The sequence below is a fragment of the Macaca thibetana genome, chromosome 9 (assembly GCF_024542745.1).
Source record: "Macaca thibetana thibetana isolate TM-01 chromosome 9, ASM2454274v1, whole genome shotgun sequence".
Classification (NCBI taxonomy): Eukaryota; Metazoa; Chordata; class Mammalia; order Primates; family Cercopithecidae; genus Macaca; species Macaca thibetana.
The window spans coordinates 63,532,447-63,551,469 of NC_065586.1; the positions used below are offsets into that span (position 1 = coordinate 63,532,447).

The 19,023-nt window shown below is 53.6% G+C and overlaps 1 protein-coding gene across 3 annotated transcripts in view; it reads right to left on the minus strand.

Annotated features, from left to right (window-relative positions):
• The window catches only part of COL13A1 (collagen type XIII alpha 1 chain), a 90,098-nt gene that overhangs the window by 29,366 nt on the left and 41,709 nt on the right, over positions 1 to 19,023 (minus strand). For all 3 annotated transcript variants that reach the window (XM_050802961.1, XM_050802962.1, XM_050802963.1), the window contains 12 exons: positions 13,436 to 13,480; positions 12,490 to 12,522; positions 11,719 to 11,745; positions 8,857 to 8,910; positions 7,984 to 8,070; positions 6,967 to 7,020; positions 5,776 to 5,820; positions 4,897 to 4,965; positions 3,660 to 3,683; positions 1,724 to 1,786; positions 646 to 690; positions 186 to 338 (listed from right to left, as the gene is read on the minus strand). In XM_050802961.1, coding sequence (XP_050658918.1) covers positions 186 to 338; positions 646 to 690; positions 1,724 to 1,786; positions 3,660 to 3,683; positions 4,897 to 4,965; positions 5,776 to 5,820; positions 6,967 to 7,020; positions 7,984 to 8,070; positions 8,857 to 8,910; positions 11,719 to 11,745; positions 12,490 to 12,522; positions 13,436 to 13,480 — 699 coding nt within the window. The remainder of the gene's footprint in view (positions 1 to 185; positions 339 to 645; positions 691 to 1,723; positions 1,787 to 3,659; positions 3,684 to 4,896; positions 4,966 to 5,775; positions 5,821 to 6,966; positions 7,021 to 7,983; positions 8,071 to 8,856; positions 8,911 to 11,718; positions 11,746 to 12,489; positions 12,523 to 13,435; positions 13,481 to 19,023) is intronic.

The following is a 19,023-nucleotide window of genomic DNA, read 5'->3' on the forward strand; positions in this document are numbered from 1 at the left end:
GAGTTGGGAAATTGGCCTTCGTAAAGTGAGTGACTTGAGGGGAAGCTGAGTGAATCCCCCACCCCTAAGTCCTGGCCCCAGGTTTCTAGCCCAGGCAGCAGCTGGCACCATGCAAAGTGCAAAGAAGCTCGCATCATGCTTGGGAGTGGCGTATGCACGGAAGGGCAGCCAGCCGTGCCACTCACCGGCGAGCCTGCTTGTCCTGTCTCTCCTTTCTCTCCCTTTTCTCCTGGGCTCCCTGGGTGCCCGTTTTCTCCTTTCATTCCTGGAGGTCCATCCTTTCCTGGGGGGCCTTGGGGACCAGGAGGGCCCATGTCTCCTGGTTTACCGCGAGGTCCCTTTAGAAAATACCAACAACGCTTCTTAGACACATTAATGGAGAAAAGAGAAGAGAGGGAGAGAGAACAGAAAAGTCCAAAGGCCTTGGCTCATTGGTGCTTGACTGGGGCAGGCAGAGAGAGCCCAGCCTGGGTCTGCCTGGCTCCTCCTGGGGCTTGCAGGGTGGGTCCCTCTCCCTGCCCCTCCCCATCTCCCCTTGCCCACTGGGCTCACAGCAGGGCCAGTTCTAGCGCCATCCTGCCCCGCCTCCTGCCCCCAGGGCCAAGACTGTCTTCAGAGGTTTGATTGGAGGATGTCTGTTCATACCTTCTCCCCATCGTGTCCTGGAGGGCCTGGCAGTCCAATCTCCCCCTGTAGCCAGAACAACTAAAGGTGACTCTCAGGGCAGAGACCATAGCAGCCATCAGTTACACATTGCTTAGTGCACCCGGCATCCCTCTCCACACTTTCCCATAGAGTTTGCTCATTTAATTCTCACTGTGTTGCTGGGAGGTATGCACTTGCAGCCGCTCTTCAGTAGACAAGACTCCAAAGCACAGAGTTGTGTGCCTGAGGCCCACAGTCAGTGAACTGGGGACCAGGATCCCAGTCTGGACACTCTGGCTCCATGTCCATGTTTTAGCCACAACCTCCCACTGCTACCTCTGAGAGCCCTAGGTGCCCTTAGCTCCCTTGCAGAAGGGTTCTTGCCTTCCTGTCTTCCCTGAGTGCAGAACCCCTGCCCTGGCTGCTCCACAGGGTGCTCCTTTCATCTTCACACAAGCCAAGCCCCTTCTCTGGGTCAGGTAGGGAGTTAAGGGAGGTGGGAAAAAGATGTAGGTCCTACCCAGAGGAAAGGGCAGGGAATTCTGCCTGACAGATCAGGGGAGGCGTCAAAGAGGAGGTGGTCTTTGAATTGGGCTTGAAAGATGAGAAGGGCTTTGAAAGAAAGGGAAGAGGGAAAGAGACTTGCAGGGGAGAGGACATCATGAGCGGGAGACAGAGGGGCAGACCTTCTGAGAAAAACACAGGTGGGTGGAGTGTAAAAGGAAAGCAAGGGCAGGGACTGAGGTGGGAGGATTGGGGAGGGGCTCAAATGCGGAGATCCCTGATGGGGTCCTCATTCCTGCTGTGGGTCTGGGTTGGGCAAGGGCAGGGGTGTGTCTAGACCCAGACCCCACCGCATCAGAAAGCTCTGTGAATTACAGGAGCCCAAGCAGATGGCAAGGGGAGGACAGAAGAGTGACAGCGGCTGGGAGGTGGGTGGGTGGGGCCCTTGGTGCTTTGGAGCAGCAGGAGGGTATGGCGGTGGTGCTGGGAAGATGAGAGGGTCACAGGAGGAGGGGAAGCCCTGGGGTCGCTGCCCTTGCAAGGTCTTCACCCCCTTTGTCAAGACAAGATTTACCTTCTGGCCTGGAATCCCTGGAGCTCCAGGTGGGCCAATTTGCCCAGGAAGACCAGGAGGCCCCTAGGAAAGAAAGGAAAGACACATGGAGAACTGTCCCACTGAGGAGGGTAGCCTGTCTCCCGAGGGCTGTATGTGGAGGCTGGCTTGTAGAGATAAGTTGTTTTCAAACCTTTCTCCAGTGATAGAAGCACATTTGTTTGCAAAGAAAATAACATGGGGAACCCAAAATGCAAAACACATAAGCACCAAGTGTGACTGGGTTGAAGTGGAGGTGGGGTTTGGAGAGCCACGTCCAATACCCTCTCCTCCTTCTCTCTAGGGCACCTCTGGCGACCCTTTGGGTTCCAAGAAGCTAAGTCTGACCTTCCCCAATAATGACTTAAAAACGTCTCCAGGAAACAACCCAAATGCCCATCAACAGGGGAATGCATAGTATGTCCATACAATGAAATACTACTCAGCAGGGAAAAAGAACCAAGTGCTGATGGCGAGAGTGCATCTCAAACACATTTTGCTGAGCAAAAGCAACCAGACACAGATGCTGTGTGATTCCATTTACATGAAACTCTAGAAGAGGCAAAAGACACATCTAATCTACAGTGACAGAAGTGACAGCAGAGCAGTGGCGGCCTGGGGCTGGGAGTGACTCCCAAGGTACATGAAGAAATTTTCTAGAGTGATTGGGTGGTGGATACCTGGGTATATGTACTTATCAAAATTCATCAAACTCTACACCTAAAATGAGTACCTTTTATTATATGTTAAGTTACACTTCAAGGTTGATTTTAAAAGAAAAAAAAAAGTTTCTGGAAAAGTTTTATTTCCAATAGCTATTTCACATTATTATTATTATTATTATTATTATTATTATTATTATTAAGACAGAGTCTCACTCTGTCACCCAGGCTGGAGTGCAGTGGTGCCATCTCGACTCACTGCAACCTCCACCTCCCGGGTTCATGGGATTCTTGTGCCTCAGCCTACTGAGTAGCTGGGATTATAGGCACCTGCCACCATGCCTGGCTAAGTTTTGTATTTTTAGTAAAGACAGGGTTTCACCATCTTGGCCAGGCTGGTCTTGAACTCCTGACCTCAAGTGATCTGCCCACCTCAGCATCCCAAAGTGCTGGGATTACAGGCATAAGCCACTGTGCCCTGCCAAATAATATATGTTAATGTCTCCAAATGAAACTCATTGATTCCAGAACCACGTCATTGATAGCAATTTCTGGGATTGGGACGTCACAGAAGTGGTGTTTGATTTTGAGTTTGTGCCATCCCTAAGTGTGTTCTGTGGCTCATAGCCATGAAAAAATATTAGGTGAATTGAAATTTCAGTAGTCAGAGAACCACATGATTTCTCCTCCCGTCCTCTACCTTAGAAATTAAACTTGGTGGTAGTCATTTTAACTACAAATATTTACCAACAGCCTGTCACCAGTAGGCACCTGTACAAAACCCAGGCTTGAAATGCCCTGGTTTTCCAAGTGCAGATAATGAAACTGATTTCTAGGAAAGGGGGATATGTGGGAGGTTGCTACTAGTTTTTCAGGGTAATGGATTTAATTAACTAAAAGTTGGGAAAAAAGAGAAACATTAGAAACATCCTCCTCAGTACTGCTATTTCCTTGACATAGCTGTAAATAGAATCCAGCATTTGTATTGTCACCAGAGAGCACAGCTGTATTGGTGAAGAGCCTCTACATGGAGGACAGCCATGACCCAGGGCATGGGCAACTCTCGAGGCCCACCTATCAGTCCTGACCCATCACCTCCAGCTCAGATCATCGTCTGCCCCAGCCCTGTTGGGTCAACCCTAATCTGCAGCCCAGGGCCTTCTTTCTGGAGGGGAGAAATCAAGTCCTTGCTTCCAGGCTGCCGTCCCCAGCCCCCAGCCCAGTGACCAAGGAAAGCCAGGAGGAGCAAGACTTACCATCAAGGCCAGTGTCCGGATCTCCTAAAAAACCAACACCAGGCAATCAGTTGAAGAGCAAACCAAGAGCCAACTGGAAGGTTCTCACTGCACAGTCATGGAAACAGGGGATCTGGGCCCCTCAAAGGAGCATGGGTGGAGGGGGACCCTCGCAGGTGGGCTCCATGGTCCCCAGACTCACACCACCCCCACCCCTCGATGAGGTTTGTAATCACTGGACAGAGAATATGCAGCATCTCCTAAGCATGATTATACTCTAAGGTTGTCCTACAATGGACTCAGGCACACCCTGAATGGACTGCAACCTCTACTTCACTTTACTGAAAGGGAAGGAAGCACCACCTCTTATTCTTTCTAGTCACCATCTGAGGACCCTCCCGTGTTCTTTCCTCTTCTCCCAGGACCCAGATTTCCAAGTTGCCACGCACCTCCCTTTAAATAGGCACAGGATAGCAAAATATGGAACCACTCAAAAAACAGATCAGAGAGATGACTTTTGGCTTTAAAAGAGGATTTTACACCTTGTAAATGGAGTCACACATGGACACAGACTCCTTTGAAGAAGTGATTCTTAAGCAGGGGCAATTTCTTCCCCCAAGGGATAATTGGTCATGTCTGGAGACATAGTTTGGTTATCACAGCTGAGGCTGGGGTGCTACTGGCATCTAGCAGGTAGAGACTGGGGACGCTGCTGCACATCCTACAACACACAGGACCGCCTCTCCCCCCACCACAAAGATTCTCCAGCCCCAAATGTCAACAGTACCAAGGCCGAGAAACCCTGCTTTAAAGGGTGGGGAGCGGGAGCTCATGAACTGGAAACAGGATTAAACTGACATGAAAGGAGATGCGTTCCAGGAAGATTTTCTGCTGTGTGAAAGGGGGTTATGCATACGTTAAAGAAATGGGGCCCCAGTACCCTGGATGGGCCATACCTTGTGGGGTGCCAGGATAATTCCACTGTGGCACTCAGGGGCCCAGAGGCAGGATAACTGGCCAGCTGGGCCCAGACAGACAACCCGGCCACCTGGATGCCAGTAATGGGGCCATTTGCCAGGAGGCTACACAGCGGGAGGTCGAAGGAGAGAGAGTGAGGAAGCAGCTCTCCTGGAAGCGCTGCCTGAGGGCCTGAGGGCAGGGCTCCTACTCAGCTGTGTGGAAGGGCCCCCTGATCAGGGCATGGTGCAGAGCCCTGAGGTCCATGAGGATCCTGGCCTCTGGGCTGGACCCTGCTCACCTGGAGAGCCTCATTGATGTTTCCATTGTAATCCACCATCTCTCCTTTCCCTGGTTCTCCCTTGGAGCCCTAGAAGGCAAATGAGATCTCAACCCAGGGCCTGGACCAGGAGGGCCTGGACGAGGAGGGCCTGGAGAGCGACTGTGGCCTGCTCTCTATCCGCCCACACTGGCTACACCTGGCTGCACACACGTGGACCCAGAACAGCCAGCGGGGCCCTGGGGATTCCGAACACTCTCAGAGGATGCTCGGGGATTGCAGAACAAATGGAGGACTCCATGTGAGAAGTCTGGGCTAGGCCGAACTGGGAAGGTTGGGTCCACCTGTCCTGCCAGTCAGACCTCCCACCTGAGGGCCAGAATGCTCTTCCCCTCCTTCCCTGTCAAGACCCCAAGGTCAAGCCTGTGAAAGGAAGATAAAAACTTGGGACCCCAGTTCACTCGGCCAAAAGAAAAAAAAAGTTAAGCTGAAAGCTGAGTCATGCAAGAAGCTGCCTTTCCTTTTGTTCCGAAGCAGAGAGCTACAGATAAAAGGTTCAATATCCCCACAGGTAGCTGCTCCACGTTCACCTTAGCTTATGTAAAGTGCCGATTTACTGAGCGTGAGACTAATACATAATCAACTATTCTGCTACTTGCTCCTTTTTCCTTGCAATGTGCGAATTACCATACCCTTCCTCTTTCCCCTCCAGCCTGCTTTTCCCCTTTAAATATCGAAGCCCTCAAAATCATCTTTGGCAAAAGGCACAGACATGTCTCTTGGGCATGTGCCCTTAACCTTGGCAAAATAAACTTCTAAATATTAATTGAGACCTGTCTCAGATGCTTTTTGATTTACCAGCTGCTTCACACTGTGACTCCAGGCGAGAGAGGCACGTACCTTGGGGCCAGCTGGTCCCTGTTCTCCAGCTGCTCCAGGCTCCCCCTGTTGCATGACAAAATTGGAGCGAAGTGGGGATGAAGTTGGTACAGAGAGCCTGATGTCCCTAGATGGGCCATGTAATAAGGGCCAGGAGGCTCCTCTTAGTTCTTAGTTCATAGAAGTGCAGGTTCCGCCCTTTCAGGAAACATCCAGGGAGCACCCACCCACACTCCTCTGTCCCTCTGAGTCCCTCTGGGACTCGGTTCTGAGTTCTGGGTCTGAGTTCCTCCCACTTCAGACTCAGTGGCATTCTTTCTGCCACTGAGTCTGTTCATTGTTAGTGACTCCCCTTGGTCTCTCTCGCACCTTTTCCCCAGTCCCCTGAGTCAGTTGCCTCCATGGGAACGGGGACATTTGCTTCTCTTTAATTCTATTCTGCTCAGGTATCCAGGGCTCAGCAACTTTTTGCCAATTATCTGGGTGTCAGTTGCCATCGAGAGCCCAAACGGTTCTTTTGCTGCCCACTCTACTCGTGAAAGACCCAGAATGCCGAGTGAAACGTGGAGGGCCAGGAGGGTCTCAGGAGGACATGGGTGTATGAGCACCCACCTCCCAGAGTGGGCAGGTAGAAGGATTTGTTCCTGTTGCAAACAGGACAGAGCCATGGGGAATAGATGAAAAAGCGGTGTAACTTGTGAAAAACCAAGCGCAGTTTCAATTTTTCTGGGATAATGAAAGACAATTGAAAAAACCAAGATAGATAGAAAGTAAAAATAAAGGAAACAAGAACCCTTTGGTGTGACTCCTGATGACCCTGCTCATGGGACGTGGAGCCACTGCTGCCTCTGGGTAACCCGCTGTCTTTCTCCTCCACTGCCACAGCACTTTAGCCACTGTGAACTCATGAGGGACGCAGCAGCCTTTCATAGGGAGTAGCTGGAGAGAAGCAAGAGCCCCTCATTTACCAGTGGCTTGGGAAGCTCTGTGTCACTCCCTGGTCAAGCGTCCCATCCCTAGACTGGCTTTTGCATGACTGCTGTCTCAGTGGATGGCTCTCTAAAGCCCAAGCCAACCAGGAAATAGGGAAGCCAGGGGTCATGGCCAGTCAGCCTTGGGCCCTGAGGGATACCCTGAGGGCTGGCTGGGACGATTCTTGACCTCCCAAGCTGACCCTCATCTTGCAGCTCTGGGATGTGAGGGTCTCTGTACCTTGTCTCCTTGCTGCCCTGGGGGGCCGACCTGGCCATCGACACCCGCTTCTCCCTGGGGAAGAGGAGAGAGTTGGGATGAGGGCATGCTGGGCACCTGGACAGCTGCTTCTGGGGGAAAAGATGGTCTTGCCGCTCATGCCCTGGGTGTTGCCTTTGGGCCTCTCTTTCCCCGATGGCTTCAGCACCTCCCACTGTTCCACCTCCCTGACTCCTACCCACCCTTGGGCCCAGCCCAGGTCTTGCTTCCTCTGGAAGCCCATCCCTGCTTTCCTCCCCTGCATTCTGTACCCTTTACTGGTGTCCACTCTGCCCTGCCAGGCCCTCCTAGGCCCACGCAGAGCCCAGCCCGTGGCAGGTGGATGCGGGCGGAATGAATGAGTGTATTGCCCCAGGTCATGTAGAGTAATTCACGCTTTCCTTCTGAGCTAAGAAAGAGACCCCCTTCATTTCTCAGGGCTGCTAAAGTAAACCAAGCAACACAGGAGGCATCTGCTTTGGGAAACCCAAATCTTACCATTGCACTTTTCAAGCAGCAAAAGGAAAGTGAGGGCAGTTTCCATTTGCAGCTGCCTCCACTGCTGCCACCTACCAGATGTGCTGGTACCAGGTGGGGCCCAGCTGATAGTTGACCTGCAACCTACTCAGAGCCAAGGTGGGGGGCCTTTTGGCTGTCCTGAGGCCCTGAAGCCATCGGTCCCTCGCTCAGTTACAGCATAGCCATTGAGTTCCTGCAGCCATTGCGCCCTGACTCAGTTACATCAGAGTCATCTGAGTCACTGGGACTATCCATCTGCCCCAGGGAAGACATCTCCTCTGAAAGGCCCAACTGTTATCTGCTTGGAAGCAAGAGCTGAGTCCAAATGACCTTTTTGGAATCCATGGGGAAAACCACACATCTGGAGCAGGGGAAGGCTAGAGAAGGCGGGATGTCCGGGATGTAGAGTCCCCGAGAACGGGCTGAAGACAAAGTCCCCAGGTAAATGCCTCCCCGACACTGATTCCAGGGAACACTCACCTTTGGCCCTGGGGGTCCAGGGAGCCCTGGAGGGCCGGGTTCCCCTCTGCCTCCTCCAATGGAGTTGCCAGCATCGCCTTTCTCTCCCTGAGGGTGGAAGGTGGAGTTAGCGTCCCTGGTGTGGAGGAAGGTCTAGGCTGAGCACTGGAGGGACACTATGGAGTGTGGGCCCCAGGATGTCTGGGGACCGACCAGGGGCCTTCAGAACCCCAGACTGGTCTGATCCAGCCGTGGGATTTGAAGAGAGATTGGAAGTGTGTAGTGAAGGGCAACAGGTTTAGAGCTGACACAAGAGACCCTTCGAAACTGGGTCTGGAGCAGTGTTTCTCAAAGCGTATTCCATGGAACACTGCTCAGTGGGTTGAGAATATTCAAAATGGGGAATAACATTGTTATTGGTGGCCAAACTATGTTAAGCAATGCAGCATTAAATAAGGCTTTGCAGACCCCGCCACTGCAGGGTGCTCCAGCCTCTAACAGGCTGAGGAGCACTGCGACTCTCCAGGAGCCCATCTGATTATGCACACCTCCCCTAACTTATTTTGGCCTCATCTTTTTTTTTTTTTTTTTAATTTTTAAATTAAATATCTTACAGAGCTCATGAACTGTGGGATGCATTTGCAGAGCTGGTACAAAGAAATCTGACCGGGTCATCGCTACCGAATTCTTTACATTTAGACATTTTATTTTTGCCAATCAGGGCCTGCCTATGGCCCCTCTCCCCCAACAAACAGAATCTGTCTGTGTTCCAGCTGCCTTTCCTGCAGTCTGGGAGACAGACACATCCAATGCTGGGGCCCGTGTGGATGTGCAGGGCTGGGTATGGGATGTGGGTGACAAAGGACCTGAACCCTCATTCAGAGTAACACCTACCTTCTGCCCCAGGAGGCCAGGAAGCCCAGGGGAGCCTTCAGCCCCCTTCTCACCCTGCAGGGAGATGCAGACAGTGGGGGGGTTAGGAACTGTCTCTGCAGCAGGTTTGGGAAGCCACCAGCCCCACAGCTTAGGGCCTTGCCTTCCCTTGCTCCTGCCTCCCTGCTTCTGCCCCCGGCTGGCTTTCCGAAGGGCTCCACTTCCTCCTGGCCCCCATCCTGGCTGGCTACTTCCATGGGCTACTTCGCATTGGTGACATCTGCATGACTGCTTTCCTTATTCCCATGTGACCCGGGCCCTTGTCATTCATGCTGGGGAGAAGTCACACGGGCCACAGATCATAACAAAGGCCAGAAGCATCTAGTCTATCCTGGGGATCTCCTGGGAGAGGTGAGCAGTTCAGAACGCCAGTGGTTGGGCAAGCAATTCCTTTTCACCACTCTGCTCTTCTTCAGATTCTTAATGCTTAGCAACTAAGGGCCCCCCGTCTTTTCTAACACCCCCTCTCTGCCTCTAGCTATAACCAGCTCATCTTATTTGGACATAGGGTCATCGCAAATGTAATGAGTTAGGATGAGGTCCCACTGGAGTAGGGTGAGCCCCTATCCAATGTGCTGATGTCCTTATAAAAGGGAGAAATTTGGGCACAGACATGCACATAGGGAAATGCCATGTGGAGATGGAGGCAGAGATTGGGGTGATGCGTCTATAAGCCAAGGAATGCCAAAGATTGCCAGCAAGCACCAGAAGCCGGGAGAGAGGCCTGGAGCAGATTCACCCCCTTGGCCCTCAGATGGAACCCACCCTGCTAACACCTTGCTTTTGGACTTCCAGCTTCCAGAACTGTGGGACAATGAATTTCTTCTGCTCAAGCCACCCAGCCTGTAGTACTTTGTTACCACAGCCCTAGCAAAATAATACACTTACCTACTCAGCTTCTTCCAGTACAGAAGAACTCCTTTTTCCCCCATGACATGAATCATAGAGCCCCTTAGAGATACTGAACCCCATTGTCATTTCACAGATTTGGCGGGGGAAGCCCCAGGAGGTTACGTGACTGGTGGCCAACCCCTTACTAAGTCAGTGGCAGAGGCGGCTTGAGCCCCTGTCTCCCAGTTGCTCTGCCTTTTGGGACACAAAGGCTTCACAGAGCAGCTGTCTTGGTCAGCTCAGGCGGCTATAACAAAGTCTGGGTGGCTTTGACAGCAGAAATGTATTTTCTTACAGTTCTGGAAGCTGGAAGTCTGAGATCAGGGTGCCAGTATGGCCAGGTTCTGGTGAGAGCCCTCTTCCTGCCTTGAAGATGATGGCCTTCTTGCCGTGTTCTCACAAGGCAGAGAGGGAGAAAGGTCTCTCAAAGCTCTCTCTCTCTCTCTTCCCTTTCTTCTAGGGTCACCAATCCTATTGGATTAGGGCCTCAACCTTATGGTCTTATTTAACCTTACTGACCTCCCCAAGGCCAAGGCCCTATCAAAATACAGCCACACTGGAGGCTTCAACATATGAGTCTGGGAGGGACATATTCAGTGCATAGCAGTGTCCAATATCAGGTGAGCTTCCAAGAGCACCCCACCAGCAGGGCTGGGGTATCAGGTCAGCACAAGAAGCTTTGCTACCCATGGCCCTGGGGAGAGGCAGTTCTCATGTGTAATAATGTGAGCTCAGGGCTCTGGGCTTATAATTTGGTCAGATGTCTCAATGAACATTCATTCCAGCTGGAGCCACAAAAGGTACCACACCGAGTCTTTGGGTGTCTTCTCCTTGGCACCTGCCCCAGGGTAGCAGCTGAATGGTAAAGTGGCCTGAGGCTGGCCAAGAGGGGTTGTGGAGGGCCAGGCAGAGGCCCTGGCAGTGGGAGGGAGTCCCCGCTGCCCTGTCTTGCCTGGGCTGCTCCTGCAGATGTGCTTAGTCTGGGCATCCTTCAGAAGCAGGCCAGGTGGAAAAGGAAAGGATGTGGGTCCTGACCTATGGAGATCCTCGGGGAGCAGAGGTGGAGGGAGGCAGGTTCCTCCTTCTGCTGGGCTTTCTGCTGGGTAATCAAGGCTGCCCAGGAGAGTGGGTGTGCTCTTGAGGTGGGTTTCTGAAGCTTGGCCAGGCCATCCTGCCACTCCCCTCATCTTGGGACACATGCACCAACAGCACGCTGCAGGCGACACACCAGCCACGGAGGAAGGCCAGGGAGCAGGGGACTGGTGAGGCCAGGACGAGGGGGCACACGCTCAAATACACGATATCCTACCCTCTGCCCCCTCTTTCCCAGCAAACCTGGGGGCCCCGGCTTCCCTTCTGCTCCTGGATCTCCCTTTGGGGTAAGAAGAGAAAGTCACTGATAAGAAGATGGGGCAGGGAGTGAGGGGTAGGATGGGCAGTGATCATTGACCAGCATTTCCAGAATACTTGTCCCTTAAGCTCTTCCTCTTTAAAAGAGGGTGTTCTGGTCAAAAAAGTTTTGAAAATGCCACATAAGATATTTCCTTTTGAGAGCTCCTCAATGCACGTTTAGCAAATTAAAGGTTCTGAGAAGGTCTGCAGCAAAGAAACCTGTGTAATATTTCTAGCCTAGTATTTCTCAACTTTTATTCTTGTCACATCTCTTATTGTCATACAAGAGGGAAAGAGAACCCTGTAGGCGCAGGGGACAATAGTCACTGCCTGCTGCCGCTGGCATGCCTGCAGGCCAGGACCCAGGGAGGGGGAGGCATTTGCAGTGTGCTCCTGACCAGTGGGCCCTTCTCTGCTCAGCCAGGTCCCCAGCCCCAGGCCAGCCTCAGGGGGACCAAGAGCAAAACAGCAGCAGCCCCTCCCACCTCTGCCCATGACCAATGCTCTGTGCAGCCCAGAACATTCTCTCTGTATCAGTACCTTGGTTCCTGGGATCCCTGGCTCGCCCTGTGTGGAAAAAGAGAAACAAATGTGAGACACAGAAAAAGCAGAAACAAATGAGCAAGGCACCTGTTGGTGGAGGTGGGGTGGGGGGCAGTCGGGGTGGGATTAGTGAAACATCTGGCCAGCCCCGGCTCTTCTCTGTTCAGGCATCAGGTCCCAGGCCAAAGGAGGCCTATCAGGCTACTGACCCTTAGAAGGTTCTGTTCTTCCCCAGGTGAGGGGCGTGGCAGGTGGGAGCATAAGTGAGGCAGCCCAGGAGGAAGGAGAGGAAGGAATGGGCATTTGGTTTGGACATGGTGCCCCCTGGAAGTGAACCTGCTGTGAAGATTGAATTTGAGCACTTGTTTTTCCAGGCTATCCTCGCATCTGCCTGCCAACCAAATGGGCAGTCAGGGTGGGGGTTCTGGAGATGAACTCCTGCTCTCTCTGAAGCTTTGGAAGCATATAGCTACTGAATTACAGAGCATAAAGGAAAGATCTGGGCTGCCTTCCTGCTGCCTTGGTGCCTTGGCCGGCTAGTGAGTTGAGGCAGGAAACCTTCGCTATTTACTTGCAAGGCTTAGTTACACATCTGTGGCTCAAGGTTATGCACCTGGCACAAATGTTACTTTGAGAAAAATGTTTCCAAATCCTGTATGCCCCCTCATTGGTCTGCCAGCCACCCCACTGAGCCTAAGATACCCAGCTCTGCCCGCTCACATCTCTCCCACCCTGTCCCTGATGTGTTGGTTGCAAAAGTCCACTGACCTTCATCCCAGCCACGGCAATTCCAGGAGTGCCCTGGCAGAGAGAGACAAAAAAAGGTCCAAAGACATTCTGCAGCTAGGGGGCAGCGGCGGAGGGTGGGGGGGGGGCGGTGCAGTGGACAGCCTCCCCATGGTGCGATGGGAAGGAGGACCGCTCATTCCTCCCAACCCCGCAACCACCAACCCCCGCTGGGAGGTGGGGGTGCTGAGCTGATGCCATGAGAATGGACCCTGAGGAAGGGGCTTTGCGCAGCTTAGTCTGCAGGGCTCCCTGGGCTTCCCAACCACCTGCGTGGCTCCTGGCCTCTCCTAGGAGGCACAGTGGGGACTGTGGGGCACCAGATGGGGCTGGGAGGGGGTCCCTGGGGTGGAAGGGGGAGCTTCATTGGAATATGAAAGGAGGAGGAGATGGGAGGGGAGAGGGCAGGAGGATGGAAAGCCACGGGAGAGGGGGGCAGAGTAGATGACAAAGTAAAGGGGCTGATTTCACCAGGACAGTCGTCCCCAGTGTCTGATTGACATGACCCTCACAGTCAGCTCTGCGCATCTCTGCCCTCACAGACTGGGGAGTGGCTGGAGTGAACCCTGTTTTCGTATCAGCCCAAGGCCACCTACTTTGAGAGATATATGATGCCCAAAGTGCCCCTTAGTAAATCTCAAGTGGAGGTGATTTTTGGGGGTCCCTACTCTCCACTTGGGTCTCAGGACTGCAGTGGAGCTAGGGGTACCTGAAATGGCTTTTTATGACCCAGAGATACCCAGGAGGAGGCCGCCCACATCAGGGCGCACTGATGAGAGACCACAGTGCTGCAGCTGGGAGAGCCAGGGCAGGCGGAAGGAGGCCCAAAGAACTGGGACTCCAGAGTGTCCCTGGAGCTGGGGAGAGAGGGATGGGTGCTGGGGGAGGGGCCTTGGGGCTGCTTGGGATGCGGGGAAGGGGGAGGTACCTTGGCTCCATGCTTGCCGGGCATCCCTGGCATGCCCCGTTCTCCCTGGAGGAAGAAATGAGAAAGCATGAGGAGAGGACCAGACTCGGGGCCTGTCAGCCTGCAAAGGCATTGGTGAGAATGGCTTGTCTGGAGGCTGGGATGGCTGTCCCGCTCATGTTGAGCTCTGAGGACCCTGCTGGTGGCAGCTGTGTGGACCCCTGCCCTCAGCTATGTGAACTTGCAGGAGGGCCCAAGTTACAGGTCACAGAGCAGGAAAGGCCCCCAGAGAGAGAGGCTCACTTAGTGGAATGCAAGTTCAGCAAGGGAAGCGACTGGCCCAAGATCTACCTACCACTCCGTGGTTGAGCTGTACCTGGAACTTGGGCTGTGGGACGGGAGCAGGGGCAGGAGCCACCCATTGGCCGCTTACCTACTGCACACCTTCCCTCCGGTCCCTGCCTGGGACTTCTTGCCTCGTTTTCACTCCAGCAGCTTTGCTAGGATGGTACCTTCTGGCTGAGCCAGACAGGAGCTCTCTTCTCTTTTCATCTGGGGTTCCTTTCCCTTCCAAGTCCTCTGGGTCTAACTCTTCCCAAGGACATGTGTCGCTGCCCATTTATCCGCACCCATTTCTGACCCTACCCGTCTGGAGGCACAGGTAGGGTCACCTGTCCATTGTTGCTTCTCTGGGAGAGCATAGGGCTGCTCTACCATCTTGGCACTGCCCTACCTTTATGTTCAACATCTTTACTTCCCCAGGAAAATGCCAAATCTGTGAGAGTAGGGTGAGATCAGGATGAATGACACACCGCAAGGAGGTGGAGTTGGAGATGACAGCCAGGGACAAATGGGAGGCCAAGAGCAGGTAAGTCAGGACTATCATTGGCTACATCAGGGGATGGGGGGAGGGCAATGCCTGGTTCCAGTTGAATCCTACGTAGTGCCTGAGCACGAAGCCCCAGCTGGGGCCCGGGATGGTGTCCAGCAACAGGTGACTGCAGCCAGCCTGCTGCCACTTCCTCCATCTGAAGGCCAGCACTGTGGATGGGCAACACAGAGTGTGACAATCCTGCTCCCGGCCCAGCTGCCCCATTGGGTGTGACTGCTATGGCTGCCAGGCCAGGCTGCAGTAGGCTTAAAGGCAGAGGGGATCTGGTGTTCCCTGGCTTCCTTCTCAGCTGTCCACACTCTCCCTTTCCTGCCATCTTACAGGAGGTCCTGGTCCCTCCTTCTCCTTACCAAGGCTAGAGTACTTTCATCCTCTTCCTCGGTGATGGGTCTTCCATGCAAGTGTCCAGTTAAGCTCCCTAACACACAGGCTGGATAGCGAGACCCCTGCCTTAAAACATCCCTGGCCTGCTCTTGACAGTAGGAAAAGGACCAGGTTCCTGAGCATGACGTTTTGACCCCCGCTTCCTTCCTAGCCTCATAACCTGATATCATGGGGTGCATCAACTAGTTTCTGTGTCCCTGAAAACACCACCTGTTTCCACAGTTGTGTCTTTCTGCCATTTCTTCAACTGAAAACCCCTGCATCGTTTGGATTCTTGGTTGACAGAGCAGCCAGTGCTTGAGAACCCTGGGCTGCGCTGCCCTCGCACACTGACTCCTGCACCCCTAGGGGCCACAGACCCGAGGGCCTCTGAGTAGAGAGAGGCTCTGCCCTGTTTTCAGCCTGAAGAGGCTGTTTGATGGGAGTGGAGCCCTTTTATCTCTTCTATGAAGCTTTTCGCTATCCCCTATTACCCAGCGCTGCATCCTCAATTTGGCAGGGACCACTTAGCGTTTGTAATCTGCACACACAAATTTACGTCTGCCTGAGATGGCTTTGCTTTTATCCTCTTTGGGCCAAGTCTCTAAATTCTACAAAAGGCCTAGAATCTTTAGTTCCCAATGCCAGAGCCCTCTCTCAGCATGACTCCACCAGTGACCCCTGAACCACAGGTGGGATGGCAGAGCTAAACTCAGGAAGTTACCACAGCTGAAAATCCAGAGCCCAAGGCCTGCCCTAGACATTAACTTCCTTCTTGTGGGACTGAGAGAGAAGGGCACAGCCACTTACTGCAGCTGCCATGTGTCTGCCCTGGACTGAAAAGCTTTACAACCTTCCTCTATTCCATCTCCAACAATCCCTTCCAGTGTGGGAGTGGATGTTATTCTCGTTTCACAGGTAAGCTAACCGTGGCTCACAGAGGCCAGGTAAGATTGCCAAGGTCGTGCAGCCTAGGGCTTTGGATAGTTTGTTGTCCGTATGCCAAGGTGCTCACTTCTCTTGGCCAACCCAAATATCAGATTGACTGATGTTCTGTCTGCTTCCATCAAACAGCCTTAAAGCAGAGCAGAGCCCCTCTTTGCTTGGGGAAGGGGGGTCCTTAGGTCTGTGGCCCATCAGAGTGCAGGGGTCGGTGTGTGGGGGCAGCTCAGCGCAGGATGCCCAGAAAAGCTCACTGCCTGTGTGCACAGCTGCTCTGCGGCCGGCAGAGGGCGCGACAGTACCTCATCTGAAGTCTGGCTACTCAGGCCACAGCGGTCTCCAAGCCCTCTCAGTAGTACCAGCTGAGGGCTCCTGTCATTCTTTCCTTTGGAGGGCCCCCTGCTAACATTCTGAATGACTAAACCAGTTTGACTCAGTACAGAGGCCTCCACAGTCCTCTGGTGTGGGTGCAGGTGGGAGGTCAGCTTGGGAGTCCTTGACTATTCCGAGGCCCCCGTCATCCCTCTCTTCCACTTTCTCTATCTTTTCTCTTGCTTTCCCCCCAATGCCCCTGCCCTCTTCTTCCCACCTCCAATTCGGGGAGCTGGGCTGGGAGTGCAAGTGACCACGGATAAGCCACTTTCTCCCATTGGTCCAGGGTTCTTGGTTGCAAAGTGCGGTTAGATCAGATACCTCCTATCCACTGGCGCTCCTGTCTCTTCCCACCCACCCCAGCCCTGTCTCTGCTCCCCTGCACGCCCTTTGGAAGGAGAGAGGCCAAAGCTGGAGAGGTGCCATTTGGCTTGGTTGGTAGCTCCAGAAAAAGGATCTGTGGAGTGGGAAGGGACTCTTAGCTTTGGTTAAAAATGCAGCTCTAGGAGCGGTCTCAGTGGGGCTCTGCTCTCCCCTCCTCCTACCCACAGGGGTGCTCCTGCAGGGAGGAGGTGGCGTCTGCTTCAAGCTTGTCTCTGGGCTTCTGTCTCCAGTCCCAGAAGAAACTGTGCAGAGCAAAACCCCGGAGCGTGAGAGTCTCCAGGCTAATTGGGGTTGTCCTCAGCCCCTGTTGATGTGAGTGTGTAAAGACACAATCAGGCACTCGGGGAAATCAGAGCCCCGGGAGCCTCCTCGGGAGGCAGCCCTCCTTGTTAGGGTGGCTGACCTTCGCCCCTTCCCTCCTTTCTGGGTCAATTCTCTTAATTCTGCAAATGACCCAGGCTTCCTTGATCCCCATCGCAGGGCCTCCGTCCCTCCCACCCCCTTGCTTGGCAGGAAGCAGGGGCGCCCCCACTGGCCTCCCCCAGCTGACCTCGCTCTGCTGCTCACTCCACTCTCATTAGGCTCACTCCCCAGGGCTTGTCTCTAGGGACCTGCCCCTGCCTGACCTCTGAACTGGGGAACGGGGCTTCTCCTAAAGCCAAAAACATTGGTTCCTGGAAGACGGTGAGGTGAGAGTCATTATCAAGGACTCCAGCATCGCTGTGGCCGGGGCCCATGTGCAGGAGGCAGGAGGCAGGGGGAGGAAGTGGGGGTGGTTGTTGCCCGAGGAGGATGGTGGCTCACCTCTGTTCAGAGGGCTGTTCCTTGGGGCATGTCTTTGTGCAAGCCTGTCTAGGGGCTCCTTCTTTTCTAATTCCCCTCCTAGGTTTTCCTGTTTAAAAAGTGTCTTAGTAACTGTGCTCAGTTTCCATCCACTTACTCATCACTGTCTTGGTTTTCGGAGGGCCTGGCTCACTCAGTCCAGCAAAGCCCACAGGCCTCGATTCACCTCCTCTACCTCTGCCTCCTCTTGTCTCCCCAGAAGGGACTCAGAGGTTCCTCTGGGGGCTCTCAGCCGCCTTACTTGGGCTGGAGAAGTGGGTGCTCTGAGCCTTACAAAAGGTCTCAGCCATGTGCATGGTGTGATGGCAGAAGCTGTGACTCCCGAGCCAACATCCAGCCACCCCACTGCAAGGCTGGCTTTTTAACCTCAGTGCCAAGAACCAATGCAGGAAGGGGTAGATTGTAGTCACTGTGCCTGAGAAGGCTCTAGGGGAGCACAAGTGGGTAGAGAGGCATTTGCTTTGAATGGCCTTGAAGGCCTGTCCCATCCCTGATTTTGAGGCTGCCACTCAGACTCCCCAGCTGGGCCCTGCCCCTGAGCACCACACAGCATTGATAGGTCCTCTGTTCTGGTCCCAGATTCCAGGTAGGAGGATGCGTCCTTTACAGGGATGATGGAACGGAAGGGAGCTCCTTGGAGCATAAACCAGCCGTGCTCTGCTCCTGTGGGAGTAGCCTCTCAATTGGCGATTTACTGTTTGTTGAACAAGCTGGGCAGGGACTTGGCAAGAAAGCACAGTCTAGAGGAAGGAAGGGGGCTTTAAGGTCAGCTCCCAGCCAAAGTCAGGCCAGGGAAGCACGGGGGAAGTAAACGAAGTTCTCTAAGATTAGGCCTGGGTTCTGCTACAGCCAGGTCTGGGTTGGAAGGCCCTGAGCAAATGCATCTGGTGGCACAGGCTCTTTGTTCTCTGTAACGGAGGAGGAAGGCCTGCCTGAGAGTGTGGGGAGTTTGCAGGGAGGGGGTGGAGGGATGGTGGTCGGTGGACGGCTCAAGCCTGAAGCCTGGACCAGGGTCTTTTCCCCAGGCCAGAAAAGCCAGGTGTGGAGGGCTAATGGTTTTCTCCCTGTAAAGAGTTCCCAGGTCTTCCTTCCGGGAAAAAGGCAGCTCAGTTCCCGCTTCCCTGCTCCAGCCAGCTTCCACACCAGAGAGGACCAGAACTGCGGAAATTCCAGGTCCTCTGGTAATTAGGGCCGGCAGGAAGTGATCCGGGGAATTACCGGGGTTGGGTGCCCCATTGAAGGCCAGGGCTTTGGAAGGGTGGCTGGCTTGTAATCTCAATTTGAGATCGGTTGATTTTGTAGTTAGTTCCAAAAAGAAAAGTCAGCTCTAATTAATCTTGGACTTTGGAGTGCATGAAAAACAGAGCCCAGAATGCTCAGGGTGGGGGCTGGGGTCACTTTAGTCTCCACAAGGTCTCGGATCAGAGGCCCAGATCTTAGTTTTCTTATCTTTTTTTTTTTTTTTTTTTTTTTTTTTTTTTTTTTTGAGACGGAGTCTCGCTCTGTCGCCCAGGCTGGAGTGCAGTGGCTCGATCTCGGCTCACTGCAAGCTCCGCTCCCGGGTTCACGCCATTCTCCTGCCTCAGCCTCCTGAGTAGCTGGGACTACAGGCGCCCACAACCGCGCCCGGCTAATTTTTTGTATTTTTAGTAGAGACGGGGTTTCACCGTGGTCTCGATCTCCTGACCTTGTGATCCGCCCGCCTCGGCCTCCCAAAGTGCTGGGATTACAGGCGTGAGCCACCGCGCCCGGCAGTTTTCTTATCTTTTATGCGAATAGTCTGGATGTCCCCACTAGGATTTCATAGCTTTCA